Source organism: Capricornis sumatraensis, chromosome 7 (assembly GCF_032405125.1).
Source record: "Capricornis sumatraensis isolate serow.1 chromosome 7, serow.2, whole genome shotgun sequence".
Classification (NCBI taxonomy): Eukaryota; Metazoa; Chordata; class Mammalia; order Artiodactyla; family Bovidae; genus Capricornis; species Capricornis sumatraensis.
In genome coordinates, this window is record NC_091075.1 from 22,473,440 (window position 1) to 22,495,393 (window position 21,954).

Here is a 21,954-nt window from a genome sequence, read left to right on the forward strand (position 1 = left end):
AGAAAGGAACCGGTGAGAGAACATAAAGAACTCTACAGTACTGTGTGTGTCTCTGAGTGTGTATGTGTGTGTGTGTGTGTGTGTGTGTGTGTGTGTGCGTCCCCATGTCTTGTTTTGGCCAGTGAGCTGTCCAACCTAGGTATCTCACATCTCCCAACCACTCTTTTTGATTTTGGCTTAAAGAGGGTGCACTCATTTATTATTTGTTAATTAATTTATTCATTCGGTAAACAGTTATTGCATGGTTACTATGAGTCAGACAGTATTCCGAGCACTAGAGTTGCAGTGGTGAATAAGGTGAATATAGTTCCTTCTCAGCCAGAGGAGACTAACAACCTGAAAATAAACAAGACAGTCAAATACTGTAAGGTGCTAGAAAACTAGCAGAGAGTAGCAAAGAGTGACTAATAGGTGCTGCTTAGCGGGGAGTGGTGTACTGTGACAGAGTCTCTATACCTCATAGCAGTAGCAGTGATAACAGTATTACATGGAGGAACTGTGTAGTAGGTCGGGGTGTAAGTGGAACAAAGAATGGGCTTTCTACATCCCGCTGAGTAATAATACTCTGCCTTAGGAGGATGGATTTGGGGGAACATGAGCTTTGGGCTTATGAAAAATTGATAACGGCAGAACAAAGTGTAACAGGTTGTGCGAATGAATTTTGGGCCTGTGGAGATCGGTACACGCAGTGGCTGTGTAAACAGGCTTCCCTTGTTCCCAGACAGAATGATTAGAGAACTCTTGCACCTTATACTTTGGGTGGTGGTATTTTAGGAAAAGAAATGATGTATCAGGCCTGACTTCGAATAATTGTTTTTCTGTTTGTTTCCTTCATTAGCTGTTTTGGTGTGTAAAAGTTACATATAACGTGTGAGCATTTGTGAATGGTGTAATTTTTCTCCCCAACCCGCCGCACAATGCTCTTTTAATTTAAAAGTGCTTGATGGAGACTTGGTAATCACACCTTGGTGGAAATCACAGGCAGGAGGCGCAGCTGAGTACTTTCATGGCTTGTTAGGCACACTCCCTGGAGTTTCATTTCAACAATGAAATGACTGTTTTAAGCATGATTACTGGAAACTGCCAGTCTTTCCTTAAAGACTGAACCAAGCCTTTGCTTATTTTGTAAAAATTGGGAAAATATACTTGAAGGAGATTTAGCTTTTCTAATAATTTGTTTTGTGGAGCACTTTGATGCTCATGCACTGGGGGTGTAAATGCTGAGAGAAAACTGCACTGGGCATTTGGTGGATTCTCTGTTGAATCAGGTTTCTGGAAACCTCTGGTGCAATGATTATATGACAGGTATATTTTTATTGCTCTACGGTCAATACAGCTGTATTCGTTCATGAAATATTAGATTCCAAAATAGCATCTTTTAAAAATTGAAGTGTAGTTCATTTACAGTGATTCAGGTATATAGCAAAGTGATTCAGTTTTGTATATATATATATATACATATTCCTTTCAGGTTCTTTACCGTTATAGGTTATTACAAGATATTGAATATAGTTCCCTGTGCTATACAGCAAGTAGGTCCTTGCTGTTTATCTGTTTTATATCCAGTAGTGTGTATCTATTAATCCCAAATTCCCAATTCATCCCTCCCTGCCTTCCCCTTTGTTAGTCATGTTTGTTTTCTATGTGAGTCTATTAATATTTCTGTTTTTATAAATAAGTTCTTCTGTATTATTTTTTTAGATTTCACATGTAAATGATAGTTTATAATATTTGTCTTTGTCTCCTATACTTCACTTAGCATGTTAATCTCTATTTCTATCCATGTTGCTGCAAATGGCATTATTTCATTCTTTTTAATAACTAATATTCTATTATATGTATATAAAACATCTTCTTTATCCATTCATCCGTCAGTGAACATAGATTGCTTCCATGTCTTGGCTATTATAAATAGTGCTGCTGTGAGCACTGGGGTCCAAGTATCTTTTCAAATTAGAGTTTGTGTCTTTCCGGAATATACGCCCAGGAATGGGATTGCTGGATCACTGGTAGCTCTTTTAAGGAATCTCCATGTTGTTCAGAACAGCTGCACCAGTTTCCATTCCCACCAGTAGTGTCAGAGGGACCCCTTTTCTCCACACCCTCTCCAGCATTTACTATTTGCAGGCTTTATTATGATGGCCATTCTGACCAGTGTGAGATGGTACCTCATTGTATTTTTGAATTGCATTTCTCTAATAACCATCTTTTCTTTTATAGGAAAATGGCATTCCTACAAAAAGAGCACGAAATGATGAATATGAGGTATATCTAAAGGTTTTTATTTGTGTGTATCACTTATATTGTCTTTTAAAGACCCTGATGGTAGTCTGCATTTGTAAAGTGATGCTGAATTATTTTCCCTTGCAGAACTTATGAAAGCATCCTGATGTTTTTCTTCTAGTCTCTCTTTAAGGCAGCTAGGGACGATATTACCATTTTACTTTATTCCCTTATGGTAAAATATATATAACATGAGATTTACCGTATTACTTATTGTACACTTTTTAAGTGTACAGTTCAGCGACATTAAATTCTTTACCATGTTATACAGCCATTACCACTATCCATCTCCAGAACTTTTTCATTTTTTCAAACTGAAGCTCTGGACCCAGTAAGCAATAGCTCTCCACTCCACGTAGCCCTTGGTAACCCCTGTGCTACTTTCTGTTTATGAATCTGACTATTCTAGGATCCAGGAATATATGCTATATTCCACCTATTTGCTAAAATAAATGCATTCTAAATCCATCTTTCAAATATATGACTGTCAAACTTTTAATTGTTTTTGACTTAGGACCAGAACATTTGACTGATGTCTGTCTTCCCGTTTCTTTCTGTTGATCCCTTTTTATCTTGCTGATTCCAGGAAACATTCCCTGCCTCTTCCTTAGCCTTCTCTTCCCTTCCTAACCTTATTGCCCTCTAGTCTCGTCTGGCTGAAACTTTTGACCCCAGCCTTTGAATACCTCCAAGCATTGCTGTGGGGCTGTTTAATTCCTATCAGCTTTTCCTGCCCCTCCATCTTGTATTTTACTAAACTGATGTTTGTCCCAATGGTCCTAAACCATCTGCACTGGAACTGCTTAGGGCACTTGTTAATATTTCAGATTCCTGGTCCATCCCATATCTACTAAGTTCATGCGGGCTGGGTAGTCTTCACATCTAACAGGTGTTCTCTGCTCAGTCGCTCAGTTGTGTCTGACTCTCTGTGACCCCATAGCCCTCTAGGCTCCCCTGTCCATGGGATTTCTGAGGCCAAAATACTGGAATGGGTTTTCATTTCTTTCTCCAGGCATTCTTTCAGACTTAGAAATCGAACCTTTGTCTCTTGCATCTCCTGCATTGGCTAGTGGATTCTTTACCACTGTGCCACCTGGAAAGCCCAAAACAAGTGTTCCAGGGCATCCTATACACTCTGAAGTTTAAGAATCATTGCTCTACATAATGGACAAATAGACATTCAGGGGCTCAAGTCTTTATAGGTTCCTAGAGACTCTGAGTGTTAACCTGAAAACAGTTGTTTCAGTGGGAAAAATGTTTACTGAGTATATATAGTAGTAGTGCCTAGTCAGTCAGTTGTGTCGGAATCTATCTGACCCCGTGGACTGCAGCCGGCGAGGCTCCTCTGTCCATGGGATTCTCCAGGCAAGAATGCTGGCATGGGTTACCATCCCTCCTCCAAGGGATCTTCCCAACCCAGGTATCGGACCCAGGTTTCCCGCATTGTAGGCAGATTCTTTACCATCTGAGCCACCAGGAAAACCAACTTAAAATTTAATTTTTAAAACATAGTTTGTGTGTTGGTGACTACCTGATTTTTGATTTGAGATTTTTTTTTTAAAATTCTTTTCTATTTTCCCCACCCCTCAGGCTGTAGTAACTACTTTCCTACTCTCTTTCTATGAATTTGGCTTTTTAAAAGTTTTCAGATTCTACCTGTAAGTGGTGCCATGCGGTATTTGTCTTTTTATGTCTGACTTCTTTTACGGAGCATAATACCTTCCAGGTTCACCCATCCTGTCACCAAGGGCAAGATGTTGTCCTTTCTCATGCTTGGATACTATTCCCTTGTATATATAAAAAATGTATTCATTCATTTGTTGACAGACACTGAGGTGGTTTCTGGGTCTTGGCTATTGTGAGTAATGCTATAATGGGCGTAGGAGTATAAGTATCTCCTCAGTATCTTGTTTTCCTTTTTTTTTTGGATATATATACAAAAGTGGGATTGCTGGGTTATGTGGTAGTTTTATTTTCAACTTTTTGAGGAACCTCCATACTATCTTCCATTGTGGCTGCACCAGTTTACATTTCTACCAACAGTGCACAAGGGTTCCTTTTCTCTACATCCTCGCCAGTACTGTTATTTTTTTCATGATAATCATTCTAATGGACATGGCCTGGTATCTTATTGTGACTTTGATTTGCTTTCTTTCCCTTGATGATTAGTAATGTTGGCCATCTGTATGTCTTCTTTGGAAAAGTATTTAAGACCTGTGCCCATTTTTTTTTTTTGATGGATTGGTTTTTTGCTATTAAGTTACATGATTTCTTTATGTATTTTGCTTATTAACCCTTTAACACATATATGACTTGCAACCGTTTTCTTCCTTTCCATAGGCTGCCTTTCCATTTTGTTAATTGTTATCTTTGATGTGCAGAGCTTTTACTTGAGTATGTTCCCTCTTGTTTATTTTTGCATTTGTTGCCTTTGCTTTAATGTCAAATCCAGGTTTATTTGATATTTTAAGGGTTAGAACGAGGATAGAAGGGTTATTTCCTTTCTTTTTACACCCCAAGAATATAGATAATGCAGTGTTAGAGAATCTGCCTGCCAATGCAGGAGACACAAGAGACAAGGGTTCCATTCCTGGGGTTGAGAAGATCCCCTGGAGAAGGAAATGGCAACCCACTCCAGTATTCTTGCCTGGGAATTCCCATGGACAGAAGAGCCCGGCAGGCTACAGTCCATGGTGTTGCAGAGTCACACAGCACTGAGCACACACATATAAAATCTACTGACTGCTTCTTCATCCTTATTTTTTTTTTTACTGCAATAAAAATAGAAGGGAAAAAAATAGAAAAAAAGAACTGAAGGAAGAGGTAAATGTCCCTAACCCAACATTCCGAATTTGAAACATGTCCCCTTGTGTCTTTGTGATTTTCTAATAAATTTCAGCAGGCCACTGTTGGTTTGTAATTAACATTAATCTTAGAATAAACAGACTAACATTGGCTTTAAAAAATTACAGGTCATGTGCACTTTAGCCCGAGAGAAGAAAAGCAGACTGGAAGTACACTCCTAGTGATTAGGAGCGAATGATAAGGAAGAGTGTAGTTTGCAGGCTTAAAATGCAAACCTGATCTATTGTTCTCTTGGCGTAATTCAAGTCTCTGTGAGGGGCTTTGGTAGGTGTCGTTCTGTAAAAGGATTGGCACTAGCTTTGTCTTCTCTGTCACCTCTGAGTATTCATCTGCATGCATTTCTTCTCTTACAGCCAGACTTTCAGGGATGAATAAATTATTTGAGCATCTGCCGTTTACTTAGGTTTTTCTTTTTAACAGCTACTTCAGACATAGTTAAACAGGTGCTGGGGTACCTCATGAAAGAGCATAGAAAATGAAACATAACAGCAGGCCTGTATATAAGGCTGCTAAGATAGATACGAGGCATATTTCTCAGGAGCAGTTGTTGAGAGTGCATTCTCAACTTTGTTCTTTATCTCATTATGAGTATGCAGTTTTGTCGTGGTAAACTTCCGTCTCATCTAGAAGAACTTAAAAACCATCATTTCTGTGGCTTGATTTATATTTAATTGTGTAAATGGCATTCTTTGAGTTAACAGCATTCCGGTTTCACTAAGAAAACCCCAGATATTGTTTAGCAGTGCTTTAAACCAGAGGTTCTCAACTCTGGCTGCGTATTAAAATTGCTTAGAGAGCTTTTAAAAATAAGCAATGCGCTGGCTTCACCACAGAACCGCTGAATTCAAATATGTAGGAGATGGGGGCTCTAGAAATCTCTTAAAAAAAAAAAATCAATTCCAGCTCTCCAGGTGATTTTACTGTGTGGCATAGTTGAGAATAACTATATTTTATCACTGCTTCTCAAATGATCTGTGGTAAAAGACAGTTTTTTGGTTTATTTCTAATCTTTTGTGAACTGATATTGATACTTGAAAAAATTACAGTCAAAATGAACTATTAGAAAAACTTAATTCAAATTCCAAATACTTATTAATAGGTTTGACAGTCATAAACATTACTTGGTCAAATTGTTATAAATGTTTCTAAAGGAGCCGGTAACAGTCAACTTGTAGCTTAGCCCTGGTCCATGAGCACACTTGGATGAAGACTGTTTTAAACCGTTGCTTTGATAAGTTGTTAGTTACTGATAGCAGAATGGGAAGCAAGCCAACTTTAAGCATAGACTTTCTCCCTCTCTTTTTATGAAATAACTTTGTTTGTTTGTTTTTTGGCTGCGCTAGGCCTTCTGCTGTTGGCTCGGGCTCTCTCTAGCTGCAGCGAGCAGGGCCTCCTCTCTAGTTGAGGTGCTCAGGCTTCTCATCGCAGGGGCTCCTTTTGTTGAGGTGCTCAGGCTTCTCATCGCAGTGGCTCCTTTTGCTGTGGAGCAACAGGCTTTAGGGAGCATGGGCTTCAGTAGCTGCGGTTCCTGGGTTCCAGAGCACAGGCTCAGTAGTGGTGGCACCCGGGCTCAGTCATGGTGGTGCATGGGCTTATTTGCTCCTCGGTATATGAGATCTTCCCAGCCTAGGGATCAAATCCATGTCTCTTGCATTGGCAGGCAAATTCTTTACCACTGAACCACCAGGGAATCCCTAAGGCTTTTTCTTTGTAAGGCCATTACTGTAGGAAATTATTTTTAGTCACCAGTGATCTAGAGTTTCCTTTGTTAAGTACTCTACAAGTTCAGAAATGGTGAAAAGAAGCAGTGGCTCTTTTGTAACTTTAGGGAATCCAAGATCACTAGATTTTAGTAAGCTAAGCTTTGTAACTCTTTGTAAGCTTTATAACTACTTATACTGATGGCCTCAATTTTACATTATGATAGAAAAAAACTTGGATTTAAATATTTTTTTATGATTTTAATAATCTTTACTTCTTGTCTGTGTATTTTCATTTAAAGCACGTAATTGATCTTCACAACCTTGTGTGGGATGAGGACAGAGATTATCAGACTTACTTTGCAGACTGGAAAAGTGAGACATTCAGCACTCACTTTTGTTTTAGTTGGAAAGTAATTGAAACACGTTTCTTGGCTCCATTCTGATTCTGTCCCTACCTCGAAAAGGTATTTCCAGAAATGTAGCAACTTCTAACACCACGCAGTAGTGGTCAAGTAACATAATCAGGCTTAAATTCTGTTATATTTTAACCAACTTCTTCTCTAATTTTTCAGTAGGAATTTAAGGCATAGGTAGACATACGATGCAGACTTTTTACATTTTTTATAGGAAAAAAATAAAACATTCTCATGCAGGAGATAAGTGAAAAAATAAAAGATGACAACATTAAAAAAAAAGTTTTCTTTGTTGTTTTTTTTAAATTGCAGAATGTGTTTAACATGGTTGTGGAAGTACCTCGGTGGACAAATGCTAAAATGGAGGTATGAAATATCCTACTAGCATCAAAGGGAATAATTAATAATGATATAAAATTTTGTTTCAAGTTGTTTGTCATAATATTTTGAATTTGGGATGGTTGACAAGTTTCTTTATAATGGACAATGGAAAATATTCTTGTAAAAAAAGAAAATATTATTCTAAGCTGAATTTACACTTTAAAGAGAATATATTCTTTTTTGCCTCTCTCTTTTGTTATACACATATTTATTTAATTCTCCTTGACTCTTGTGTCTTTGAAAATAGCAAATACTTTTAGGCTTTCTTAAATAGGTTCTGAGATGTATTTTGTTCATAGACACAATTGCAGCATATTTGGGGCTGACAATTTTGGTTCCTAAGGACTTAATTCTCTTTTAGATTAAATTTTACTCTACGAGGAGTTAAAAGTGTTTTTCTGGCCAACTCTTGATTTCTGAGTACTTTCTAAGAGCATCTGCCACTCCCCTGGTTAGTTTTTTAAATTAATAATTTTTTCTTGATTTTTCTTGATAGGTGTGAACCTATCAAGAACTTCCCTTTTGCTTTTCAGAATTTTATTGTTTCATCTTCAGTTAAGTAAGGTCCCTATTTCTGAGTGAAATTTAATTTATGGTACTTTGTTTAGTTATCTAAGTCTTCTGTAACTTTGGATGTGAAGGTAGGTATTATTTTAAATGTTTAAGTTAAGATAGTTTTATCAGTATATGGTTTGCAGATTCTATATTTGGAGAATTATTTCTCTAAATATAAAATAGTAGGTTTTTTGGTTAATATTTTAATAGGAAAAAGTGGTTAGATTCTTCTTTTGCTCTTCTTGCTTTTGGTACAATGTTTTATTGTTCTTGGCTACTCTCTACCTCACTTGGGTGTAGGATCAAGAACCTATGAGATCTTGCCTAATTTAAGCAGTGTTTATTCATTCAAACATGGCTTCAATTATTTTTTGTTTACTTTTGTAGGATAGTGGTTTTTTTTTTTTTTTTTTGGCATGGCAATTTGAATATGTTTGATTGAAAGGGAACTTTGAAATGAAATCACTTAGTGAAAAATATTTATTATAAGATTGATGGTAGAAAATGCAAGTAGTAACAAAAAGCAAGTTGATTAATCCTTCTTGCCATTTCAATAATATTTATTATTTGTGTTAAAAATAATGAGTTCATAAGTAATAGAGTGCCAAAATATATTATCTGACGTTTCCTTTCCAGTTTAATACAAAACAGTAAATTAGAAATAAGAACCAGCTTAACTTATTTTTAAAGTTATCTTTGATCAATAAGTTGGAATACGAATATTTAGTCTGATAATGGCAGATTTAAAAATCCTGTTTGAATATAGGATTAACCATTTCTTATGTCCCACACCCCTTTTCTCCCACAATCTGCTTAGATTGCCACGAAGGAACCATTGAATCCCATTAAACAAGATGTAAAGGATGGCAAGCTTCGCTATGTGGCAAATATCTTTCCTCACAAAGGTTATATATGGAATTATGGTGCCCTCCCTCAGGTAACATTTTTGTTATAATGGTAAAACTTCTCTGTCTTTTGAAAAAATTGCCTTATAAATCCTGTGAACTACTTGAATTTAAATTGAGGACATGTCAGTGTGAGAGATTTGTAAATTTAAAATTTTTTTAATGTGGAATTTTATCATATCAATAAATTTTTTTTCAAACTCTATGTATGTCGGTACTCAGATTCTCAGAGTTAGATATTTAGAATACCCATATTTGGCATTTTGAATACATTTCTTTTTCTGGGCTTGGCGATTAAGAGTCAGTGGAAAATATTTTATCTCCTTCATCTGTAGTCATTTTTTGGATATGACAAGTTATGCTTTTATATACATTCATACATGAAGCATGAATTTTATTTTTTAAACTTTAACAGATGAACCTATTAAATTGTTACCTCTTTCAGTACTCATTGTGAATTGAATAAGGCAACTTAATTATATACTATTAAGAATTTATGATTTTTCAGTAGGAAGCAATGAAAACAATGGCTAAGTAATGGTAAAGCAGCATTCCTATTAGAGAGTAACACTTACTATTTGCTTTTCTTCTTTTTTTCTCCTTTTTTGTTTTTTTCTCATGTTTCCTCATTCCTAGGAAATGGTAACTCCTTCCAGATAATTTAGTGAGTAAAATTCAGAATATACAGAATCAGAAGTCTAGATTTGGAGACGTAGAGAAGCATCTGCCTTTATGTTTATAAAAACCTTTAGAGCATCTGTCTATCTGGATATTTTTATATTTTAATTTTGTTTATTAATTTTAATATTTTGTGTGAAATTCCAAGATGCTGTTTGGGAAATATCTGAGAAAGGGAGTTCTTGTTTTATCTAACTCAAAAAAAAACAAAAAACAAAACAAAACAAAACCCAGCTGCCCATGTAGAATAAACAGTTACAGGAAAAGAAAAAAGAAAATTATTTTCTAAAGAGTCAAACTGCCTTTGATGGCACTTAGACCACCCACATGGATACATTCTTGGTTAAAACAGGCGCTTCTAAAATGGTGTGCTAAGAATGAGGATGTTTGTTGAAACTAAGACCACAGGATTTCTGACTTCCCAGGTGCCTAAGTAGACATTCTATTTGACCTGGCAGTGAAAGGGTGAGAACCTTTTTGTTAAGCTTAGGGGATACTGTCTGCAGAAGATGGAGAGATGAGGAGAGGGCCTAACAAGCCACTGAATTAAAGGAAGACAAAAATAGACCTTTGGAAAGTAGAGTAGTTGTTATTTAATTGATCAGTCATGTCCAACTCTTTGCGACCCCACAGACTGTAGCCCTCCAGACTCCTCTGTCCATGGGATTCCCCAGGAAAGAATACTGGCGTGGGTTACCATCTCCTTCTTCAGGGGAAAGTAGAGTAAGCAGAGGATAGACTAAAGCTCATCTGTTTGTTTGTTTCATTAAACATTTATTAAAGATTTATGTGCTAGACTGGATTTAGGTGTTGGGTAGACAAAGAAAAATGAGATATAAATATAAGATCAGTACAGCATAAGTGAGGACTTCCCTGGTGGCTCAGACGGTAAAATGTCTGTCTACAATGCGGGAGACCCAGGTTCGATCCCTGGGTCAGGAAGATCCCTTGGAGAAGGAAATGGCAATCCACTCCAGTACTATTGCCTGGAAAATCCCATGGACAGAGGAGCCTGGTAGGCTACAGTCCATGGGGTCACAGAGAGTCAGACACGACTGAGCGACTTCACTTTCACTTCACAGCATAAGTGACTAAGAATGTTGATTTTAGAGCCAGCTTGCCACATACTAGTAATGTGACTTCGGGCAAGTTCTTTTGTTTTTCTAGACCTCACTTTCTTTATCTGTAACGGAGAGATGATAAGATACTGTACATGGTCCTGTTGAGGTTAAATGAGTTATTGCATGTTCATGTTAGAATAATGCCTAATGGATAGTGATCACATTGTTGTTACTGCTGATACTTTTACTATTATATGGTCTTTTTTTTTTACAGCATTTATAGTCTCCTGGAGGTGGGATGATCAACAGCTAAATTAATGGCTACAGTGGAGCATAATAGATTCTAATTAACTCATCTTTTGTAATTCATCTATTTAAAGTCTTGACGTATTTTGAATTCCTCTGGATGTATTTGAATGTTTAAGGTGCTCTTACATGCTATTATATTAGTCTGTAAGGTGCAATAGTTCTTCGGCTAGAGCAGAAATTAGATTGTTAATCTTGGTTCTTAATGTCCCCTGCATTCACCACTGCCTACTGAAATTTCATACTCCACCCAGTATCCAAAAATACCATTTTTGTCCATAGGAGGACCTTTTAATGGCTTCCTATTGCTGAAAGGATAGAGTGAAACATTCCCAGCGTAGCTCCTCAACCCTTCATGGTCTGGCCCTGCTTCCCCAGCCTTGTTCTGCGGCCTTTGTCCTCCTCATTTCCCTCCCACCACAGCAGCATCTTCAGCGTCTCCAGTTGCCCTTGTCATTTTCACACCAGCTCTTCCTTCACAGAGCTGCTCATTTCTTCAGGACCCATTTTTTGAGTACCTGATGTTTGCCAGACCATGTTCTAAGCACTGGAGGTAGAGCAGTGATAACACTGACACAAATTCTGATGGAACTTTCATTCTAAGAGACAGACAGACACGCACAAAAGAGTAAGAACGTATAGGATGTCAGATGGTGGTAAGTGTGTTGGGGAATAATCAAACCGGAAATGGGTCTAGGGTGTGTTGGAATTGTTGCAGTTGGGAGGAAGACCTCAGTGAGGAGCTATTTTCTAAGAGGAGACCAGGAGAAAGTGAGAGGGTGGCATCTTAGGAAGTGCGTGCCATCCCAGGCCATTTAGAGGAACTCTTCAAGAAACATGAGGTATAAAAGTCTCGAGGTGGAAGGAGGGCTTGTGTGTCTGAGTAGCAGAAAGGAGGCCACTGTGGATAGGATGGAAGTGAGGAAGAGGAAATAGACCTGTATTCTCTCTGCCAGTTTTAACCAGAGATCTGACTCTCTTTTTAAACCTAAACTGATGTTGTTGTTATTGTTGGTGGTGGTGGTGCTATTTGTGTGTGGGTATGTGTGTCTGTGTGTGGGTAGGTGGGTGAGTGTCTGTGGGTGTGTGTGTGTGTGGGTGTGTGTGGGTATGTACGTGTGAGAGTCCTCAGCAGAAAAATGTACCATAGATTGCACAGAAGTTAAACACCAAGCAAAAATAACTACACTGATTCACGTTTATATAAAGTTGAAATTAAGCCAGTTGTTTATGGACAAGGTAATGTACCAGTGAAGAACTCACCTGCCGATGCAGGAGATGCGGGTTTGATCCCTGGGTGGCAAAGAGCCCCTGGAGAAGGAAATGGAAACCCACTGTAGTATTCTTTCTGAAATTTCATGGAAATTTCATGAACAGAGGAGCCTGGTAGGCTGTCACGAAAGAGTCATACACAACTTAGTGACTAAATAACAACAAATGTACCCAATATTTTTTTTGCTTCCTTGTCAACGTTAAGACAGAGTGAGCCTGTTAAATTGAAAGCCAGCCCCTGGCCCATTTCTGTTTTTGATCTCATGTCCAGCTTCTCCTTCTGCTCCTCCTCCTGCTCCCTAACCCCAACACTGACCTCCTCATGATTCCTCTGAGGCTCTAGGCATACTGCTGCCTCAGGCTTTCACACTCCCTGTGTCCCCCGCTCGGGATATGTTTTCCCAGTGTACACACGCCCTCCTTCCTTCATTGTGCTCATCAGTTGCCTCCCTGCTGATGTCTGCCTCTAACATCCTTTACTGTTTTAGCCCCATGTAGTCCCGTCGTTCTTCCTTACTTTTTTTTTCCTTTTCCGTTACACCTGTCAACTTCTGACATGCTATATAATTTGTGGTGGTTTAGTTGCTAAGTCATGTCCGACTCTTGAGACCTCACGGACTGTATGTAGCCTGCCAGGCTCCTCTGTCCATGGGATTCTCCAGGCAAGAATACTGGAGTGGGTTGCCATTTCCTTCTCCAATATATAACTTAGTTGTTAAGTGTATTGTAAATGTGTTCTAGTTAGAATGTAGTCTCGTGAGGGCAGGGATTCTGTTTGTTTTGTTTGCTGTTGTCTTTCACCCACCCTGTTAAGTGTCTGGCACCGAGGTAGGTGATCAGGAAATATTTGGGGGATAAGGGAATCCATGAATGCATGGTGTGTACTGCATATGGTTCATAGGCATGTGTGGGTAATTGGATTTTGCTCTTCTCTTGTGATATATCTTATAACAGTGGGAAATTTGTTCAGAGCCGTTAGCAAGCCAAGCATGCTTGGAAGAACATTTAAGCAGCAGAATACTGTTTCAGTAGAAGCCTCTCCATTTAGTCGTCAGTGTGCTGTCATTATTTTAGAACTTCATCTGCCTAGACTGTGTAACCCTACTAATAACTTCTCCTGCACTGGCAGTGATGACTTCCTCAAAGTTTGAGTTTGGACTGGGCAAAAATCATCTTTGTTTGTCTTCCCCTAATTGTTCATATTTCCCATATATTATTTAAGTATTATAACTTTCTCTGTAAGTATTTAGAAGACTCATCTGAATAATGTTAAAGGACTAGAATCACTAACTTCAAAATTTCTTCAGTCTTACTGGTATCAGTTCAGTTCAGTTCAGTTCAGTCACTCAGTCTTGTCCAACTCTTTGCGACCCCATGAATCGCAGCACGCCAGGCCTCCCTGTCCATCACCAACTCCCAGAGTTCACTCAAACTCAAGTCCTTCGAGTCGGTGATGCCATCCAGCCATCTCATCCTCTGTCGTCCCCTTCTCCACCTGCCCCCAATCCCTCCCAGCATCTGAGTCTTTTCCAATGAGTCAACTCTTTGCATGAGGTGGCCAAAATACTGGAGTTTCAGCTTCAGCATCATTCCTTCCAAAGAAATCCCAGGGCTGATCTCCTTCAGAATGGACTGGTTGGATCTCCTTGCAGTCCAAGAGACTCTCAAGAGCCTTCTCCCACACCACAGTTCAAAAGCATCAATTCTTTGGTGCTCAGCTTTCTTCACAGTAACATTGTGTTATTATTTTGAACTTGATTATAATTTGGTTCATTGACCCCAAGTTTCAGTTAGTACTACTTCTTAGCTTTATAACCTGGAACCAGTGACTAAATGTAACCAGGCCTATTTGTTCATCTGTGTCGTCCTGCCATCTGCCCCACAAGGTTATTGTGGAATTCCATGAGATGACCAAAAACAAGGTTAACCCATCAGTGAGTGTTTGGTGGTATTATCTCAATGATGACACTGTTGCCACTGATATTAGCTGCTACTAGTGAAATAGCTTTTGCTCCAAATTGAAGCTGGTGAAGTACAGGTAGAGGTTGAGCAGATCTTACTTGACTTGAAGTCAGGCGTTCTGAGTGATCAGGAAGTAGTACTCAGGAAGTCTGTATACTCAGTTCTGTACTATTCAGTGATGTTTTGGAGAGACTGAAGGACCAGAGCATGGTGATTACTGACGTGTTGGTTAATATCTATAAGATTGTAAGGTAACGATCTCAGATACCTGCATGAGGATGAGTAGATTTGTTTTAGGTTAGATCAGTAATCTGTGTATATTGAGTTTTTTTCAAAGCTTTATAGCTATGCTTTGTATTAGTTTAACATTATTTGTATTCCTCTTGAAAGATTTTTAAACTTTTTTTAAGCTTTTCATGAACCTGTGCTAAAATTTTTCTGTGTACATAGTATGTATATATATTACTACTAGGTATATGCCTATGAGTCAGATTGCTAAGTTCTGAGTTACATACCTGTTTATTTTACTAGGTATTCTCAAATTGTTTACTAAAGAAGTTGTAACCATATGCACTCCTACCAGTAATAGCCTTTCAGGCTTCTACATAATTATGAGTATTTAATGTTATCAGATTTTTAAAGTGTTTGAAATAGCGACTCATTTTGGTTTTAATTTGTATTTCTCTGATCAGATTGGTTATCTTTTCATATATTTATAAGTCATTCATGTTTCCTCTTAGAATCACCTGTTCCTGACTTTGACCCATTTTGTATTGTGTTGCTTTTTCTTACTTAGTTGTAGAAGTTATTTCTAAAGTCTGGATGCTAGCCTTTGTCAGTTTTGTGAAACAAATATTAAGATTAGGGATTTCATCTTCTGGATACTTCTTTGCTAGCTTGACTGCTTTTCAAGTAGTTTCCCTGCCTAGTTTTAAGCCTAGACACTTAAAACTCCACTAGAGGGTGTAATTAAAGTTTTAAATTTGTCAAGATTTCTTCTGATGATTGCTTGAAATTCTACTGTATTTTCAAGGTAAGTTAGAAATCATTTAGTATGACTCTCTTTTTGTAGTAAAAAACCAAGCCCTGAAGATATGGAGCACTAAGTGCGGAACTAGAAAGAGAGAGAACCAGTATGGTATTTTTTCTGATGAGGAAGACCATGAAGAACTGGCCCTAGAATAGACAGCATTGTTATAGGTTAAGAATTTTGCTTGTATGCATTTATTTCCTCAATAGGAAGAGCTAAATTGATAGCTAAAAAGTGCAGTCGGAGTTTCTGAAAAGAATGAAGACAGTTTTTGTGTCAATACGAAGAAAGACCTTTGTAGAAAAATTAACTCTGACCACAGTGGGTTATTTCATTAATTTGTGAGCTTCCTGGTTACTGGTAGTATTTATGCAGATTATGAATGACCACTAACAATCATAGAATTCAGAGATGTATCTAGCAATTGTCTTATTGAAGACATCTTTTTATAGGTGAGGATACTGAGGTCTGAATGTTTTGGCCTAGGTAGTTTGTGGCTAAAATAGGACTAGAATCTAGGTATTGCCCTTCAGGCTAGAGTGACTTCTAGCTTATTACATTTGCTCCCTTCTGAGAATGAGAATGAGGTTAAGGAAGGTTCAGGAAAGGATTCCTGCCTTAGAAAGGAAGAACCTCCCAGATATTTTCTGATTCTGCCTCTGGGTTTTCTAACTCCACTCTCACTTCACTTCCTTCATGGTTTTTCCAGCACAGTAAGATTAAATGTGTAGCATTTGTGACAGGTGCTACACTGCTTTTAACATGGTGTTCTTTAGGGTATTGAGTATGTCTTCTTCATTTCTGTTCCTAACTTGTGGCCCAGAGTAGATTATCAATAAATACTAACTCAGTGAGTGGATGCCTGGTAATAGAATATGAGAAGCAGTAAGGGCAACAGTAGGAAAATACACTTAAGAGATTCTGAGAGTAAGAGAAGGAGTTTAAAGGAAGAGAATCATGAATAAAGTTATATCTGAAAGTAATTGCAATTCAGTTACCATACTAAAATTTAGGCTTTGTAACCTAATGATTCATAGCAAGTGTTCTCATCCTGTTGCCTCCATTTAGAATCTGAGTGTGGACAAGTTTAAACTCTGTGCTTCAGTTCACTTATCTGTACAATGGGGTTAAGAGTTGGCACACTCTTCCTGGTATACATGTATGTCTGTGTATGTATGTATCACTTAGGTTAGCTCTCACCTGTAACCAATATGTAAGGTTAACAATTGTGTTTACTACTCTTATATTAATTATGTTAGTATTCGAGGGTAATGAAATGTAGTTAGACTTATTGTGAATGTAATTAGACTTAATGTAGTTAGATTTACTGTGGGTTTTTTTTTTTTTTTTTTTTGGTATAGTAAGTTAGCTTATTCCTGAATATGCTATAATTAGAATCAGAAAGAAAACATTAGAGTTTATCTATAGGGTGGGAGGAGAAGGGGACTACAGAGGATGAGATGGCTGGATGGCATTATCGACTCGATGGACATGAGTTTGAGTAGACTCTGGGGGTTGGTGATGGACAGGGAGGCCTGGCGTGCTGCGATTCATGGGGTCACAAAGAGTCGGACACAACTGAAAGACTGAACTGAACTGAACTGATAGGGTTTAGCTCTAAGTAGCATTCCTTTTAAATTATCTGTGTAAAATTAGAGGAGCCAGGCTTAGATAATCTGAAATTCCAGATAAGATTCTTGAGATGATGGTCTCTGCATATCTTATAAATCTGAGAGGATTAATTTAAGGGAACTCCTACAGTTCTATTCAGAATCAGCTAATTATGAGGGTTTTGAGGAAGGATGGTGCATAAGGGATCTTTAAACTTGATAATAAATTTCTGTTATGCTGTTCATTTATAAAAATGCCCATGTATATAGTTTGTAGGCAACAAGGTATAATTTCTTCAGAAAACTAAAGGGTTGACATCTTTTCATGCTTTTGTCAAATTCTTGAGATTTGATGAAAAGATGGAGGATCTTTTAAATGGAATGAAATGAGACAAAAATGAATTTTTCTTTCCTTTGGTAGATACTCTCTTGTTCTTTAGTTTCTGAAGGGAAAACTGGGTTTGTTCTATTAGAAGTCATTTAAAGTATAGGAGGTTTGTTTTCAAACCTGGAAAGCAAGACCCAATGCTGTTACCATGTCAGAGAAAGCAAAAATGGAAACAGCAATTCAGACATTTTGTAGAAACAAGGGCAACGACAACAGGAACATCTGAACTGAAGCTCCAAATAAAAGTGAGCGTGAATTTAGACAAGGGCTAAACTTGGAAGAAGAGTGTGTTTGGAAATACCACCCACTTTCAGATGTGATTATACGGACAAATGAGAGACAGATGGGAGGAAATAGTATAAATCTGTTTTAATTATTATGATGCTTAAGAATGTACTGCCATGTTGGCACTGAGCCTATTTAATTTCTGAGAATTTTTCCCTTGGATTATGACTACCTGTAAAACTTCATGATAATGTGGAGAGATTGTAGAGAGTATTAACCTGTATTCCACCCCTACTTCTGTTTTTTAGACTTGGGAAGATCCCCATCGAAAAGAGAAGAGCACAGACTGCTGTGGAGATAATGATCCTATCGATGTTTGTGAAATAGGCTCAAAGGTTTGTTTCATAGAGTGTTGTTCTAACATATGTTCTACTTTAGTCATGCCGTAAAATTTCAGTTCTTTTCAGAAGGCACCAATTCTTCAACTCTTCAAAGTTCTTGCCTGTTTATCCCTCTCATAAGTGAAGTGAAGTCGCTCAGTCGTGACCAACTCTTTGCAACCCCATGGACTGTAGCGTACCAGGCTCCTCAGTCCGTGGAATTTTCCAGGCAAGAGTACTGGAGTGGATTGCCATTTCCTTCTCCAGGGGATCTTCCCCACCCAGGGATTGAACCCGGGTCTCCCGTATTACAGGCAGACGCTTTACCATCTGAGCCACCAGTCCTTTTTTGTATCTTTATTTCCTTCTCTTAAACTATGGGTTGGTAAACCCTAGCCCATGGCTAGTCAAATCCAGCTTGCCACCAGTTTTTATAAAGAACACAGCTCCGGCCTTTCATTTACATATTGTCTGCGTGCTTTCGCACCACCACTGCAGTTGAGGAGGTTGGAAGAGACGCTACAGTCCGCGAAGTCTCAAGTATTTGCTGTCTATCCTCTTACAGAATGAGTTTGCTGAGTCCTGCTTCGTCGTCCTTGCCCATTATCTGGGCAGGATGTTCAACACTGATGAGAACTAGCTGGTGCTTTTTTTCTGTGCCTGCTTCCAGGTTACTGGGGAGAAGCAAAACTTCCACTCTCATAGGTTACTACTACCCGCAGGATCCTGTGTGTCTTCACTCACATTCTTTCTCCTGTTTTCTGCTGCCTTTATCGCCAGTATTTATTGTTCTCTGTTAAACTCCTAGTACTTGGTTCTCACTCTCAGCAGAGCATGTTGTCTTTAATTTTACAGAGCTCCTAGAAACCCACAGATAAGCATCCCTTTACTCTCCCCTTTAGGCTCTCTAGCAGATGTACCTGCAAATATTCCTCCTTCTCTTCCTTCTGTTACTGAGACCAGGACTTCCCCTGGGTTCTCAATCCTGTCCCTTCCTGCCATTTGAATGACACTGTTTTCTTGACTCTTCTTTGTCCTGTATTTACAACTGCCCTTGCGTTATTAGGGGCTTCCCTGATAGCTCAGATGGTAAAGAATCCGCCTGCAATGTGGGAGACCTGGGTTCAATCCCTGGGTTGGGAAGATCCCCTGGAGAAGGGAAAGGCTACCCACTCCAGTATTCTGGCCTGGAGAATTCAGGGCATATACAGTCCATGGGGTCGCAAAGAGTCGGACACAACTAAGTGACTTTCACTTTCACTTTTCTTTGTTGACTTCCTTCCATATTCCCTTTCATAAGAAGACTTGTAGAAAGAGCAAACACTCATCTCTATCTCCTCCTTCCCACTTAATCTTCAGTCAGTTTAAAATTGTTTTCATCCCTCCATTATTTCAATGAAACCGCTCTCACAAAGGTCATTGGTAACTTTCTTTTAACCAGATCCAACCTGCCCATTTCATATGTTTTGTATAACTTGAATTTTACCTTGGAATTTTATGCCTTAACCTCATCTTCCTTCTTCTATCAGTCTCTTTGCTTGGCTTCAGCTGTATCAGAGTGACTGGAATCTCCTCTGATTCCTCCTTGGTCTCCTTTGTAGGCTGCCTTTTCTGCCTGCCCCTTAAGCGTTGCTTAGCCTGAGAGTTGAGCCATTGTTCAGCTCTTTTTCTCAGGTGAGGACTCCCTTGGTGATCCAGTCCCAGCCGTTTGTGGTTTTGCTCTCACATTACTGTCTCCAGCTCAGACCCACATCCTCAGCTATCTGCATTTACACTTGACTGTCTCCCGGGCATCTCACACTTGAGTCCAAAACGGAATTCCTCGTTTCCTCCTCTCCGCGTTACTCTGCTCAGTGAAGGACACCTGTCTTCCTTCCCTCCTCGCCTCCAGACTCTTGAGACAGAAACTGAGAAATCTTAGAGCTCACCCTTTGCTTCTCTTCATCCCATTAGTCTTGAAGTACTGACTCTGTGACCTAAACAGCCTTTAAATCTCTTCCTTTTGCATTGTCACTGGAGCTAGCTTTGTCTAGGCCTCAATTATATGGCACTTGAATTATTCCTGCCACGGCCCAGTTTCCTTGCTGAGTCTTATTTTCCATACCATTATTCATAGCAGACTGTTCTCCTGCTGTGTCCTTGTTGAGGCCTTGTCCGCTGCTTCCTGACTTTCTCTCCCGCCGCTCCTTGTTTGCACGCTGCCTTGTAGCTGTACTGCACTTTAATTCCCGTAACGTGTCTGTCCTCACTCAATACAGGCCTTCACACAAACCGTTCCCTCTGCAATGGAACACGCTTGTTCCTTCACTTTGTCTTACTTCCCGCTTCTTTTCACTGCACATCCCCCTGCTCATCCTTTGATCTCAGCTCTAGCATCACTTCTTCCTGGAAGGCTCCCTTTACCCGCCGTAGGCTAACATACCAGCTCTTTGGTCTGTGCTTCCTTAGTACTAACTGTCTGTGTTGTTAGCCTCATTGTCTCCTCTCAGATGGCTGTGAGCTCTCGGAAGAGAAGACCCACCATTGCAGGGTTTAATTCGGGGTCTGGCACAGAGCATGTGCCTAATGAAAGACATACCGAGCGTGGTCACTGCTTGAATTGTACCCCACTCCAGTACTCTTGCCTGGAAAATCCCATGGACAGAGGAGCCTGGTGGGCTGCAGTCCATGGGATCGTGAAGATTCACACACGACTGAGCAACTTCACTTTCACTTTTCACTTTCATGCATTGGAGAAGGAAATGGCAACCCACTCCAGTGTTCTTGCCTGGAGAATCCCAGAGACGGAGGAGCCTGGTGGGCTGCTGTCTATGGGGTCGCAGAGTTGGACACGACTGAAGTGACTTAGCAGCAGCAGCAGCAGCAGCCAAGATCAAGTCAGTTATCTCTGGAATTTCATATTAGCACCTTTAGGCATCCAGACTGTTGTTTTAGTAAATAGTTGCCTCTGATTCTTCGTTGCTTGTTTATGTGCTGTGATGCTTTGTTACTCTCTTCTTTCCTCTTTCTCCTCTTCTTCCTTTTTCTCCTTTCTTACTCCTATTTCCTCCTCTTTTTCTGCTTCTTAGATTTTCTGCGCCTTCTTTCACTTTTTCTTCTTGCTTTTCCACTTCTTTTTTTCTTCCTTATACTCTCTGTCTGCCCTCTCCCTCCCTCTTCTCTTTCTCCCCCCTGTCCCCTTCTCCTTTCCTGCAGAAGAGATCTGCATCCAATCTTCATTTCTAGTTTTATACCCAGATAAGGACAGACAGGGGCTAGAGTTCATTTGTGTGTGTCACTCTATAATTCTTCTGTCTCTCCAGCAGAAAAATGGCCAGATTGTTTGCTTTAGTTCAGATTAAGCTATAGTTGAGAAAATTTTTTGGACATATTCTCTCCAGTGGGATAGTAAAGGATATGTAAAATGCATAGATTAGAAGGAAGAATATAACTATTTTAATGAGTACCTCCTCTCTTCTATCTTATAATTGATGGTCTGTTATATTACTTTGGTCATTTTCCTGTGTCTTCTTTTGTGATAAGAGTCGCTAAATTAAGTAACATTACATTGATAGAAAGGTTATATAGTAGAAAACTCTTCTTCTTTTGTTCAAAATTTATTTTATTGAGATGTAGCTGATTTACAGTATTGTGTTAATTTCCTCTTGGAGCACAGTGATTCAGTTTTATATATATATATGTGTGTACACACACACACACACACACATTCTTTTTCATATTTTTTCCTTTATGGTTCGTCACAGGATATTAAATATAGTTTCTTGTGCTATATAGTGACATCTTGTTGTCTATTCATTGTATAGAATATATAATAATTTGCATCTGTTGATCCCAGAATTCCTCTGCAGGAGACTAGGGTTTGATCCCTGGGTAGGGAAGATCCCCTGGAGGAGGGCATGACAGCCTACTGTAGTATTCTCTCCTGGAGAATCCTGTG

The 21,954-nt window shown here is 39.0% G+C and overlaps 1 protein-coding gene across 2 annotated transcripts in view; it reads left to right on the forward strand.

Moving 5' to 3' along the window:
• Nucleotides 1-21,954, forward strand: part of PPA2 (inorganic pyrophosphatase 2) — a 98,691-nt gene that overhangs the window by 20,150 nt on the left and 56,587 nt on the right. The window contains exons 3-6 of one of the 2 annotated variants that reach the window (XM_068975179.1): nucleotides 2,221-2,265; nucleotides 7,577-7,630; nucleotides 9,018-9,137; nucleotides 17,946-18,032. In XM_068975179.1, the coding sequence (XP_068831280.1) occupies nucleotides 2,221-2,265; nucleotides 7,577-7,630; nucleotides 9,018-9,137; nucleotides 17,946-18,032 (306 nt within the window). The remainder of the gene's footprint in view (nucleotides 1-2,220; nucleotides 2,266-7,576; nucleotides 7,631-9,017; nucleotides 9,138-17,945; nucleotides 18,033-21,954) is intronic. The other variant, XM_068975178.1, reaches the window with a different exon arrangement.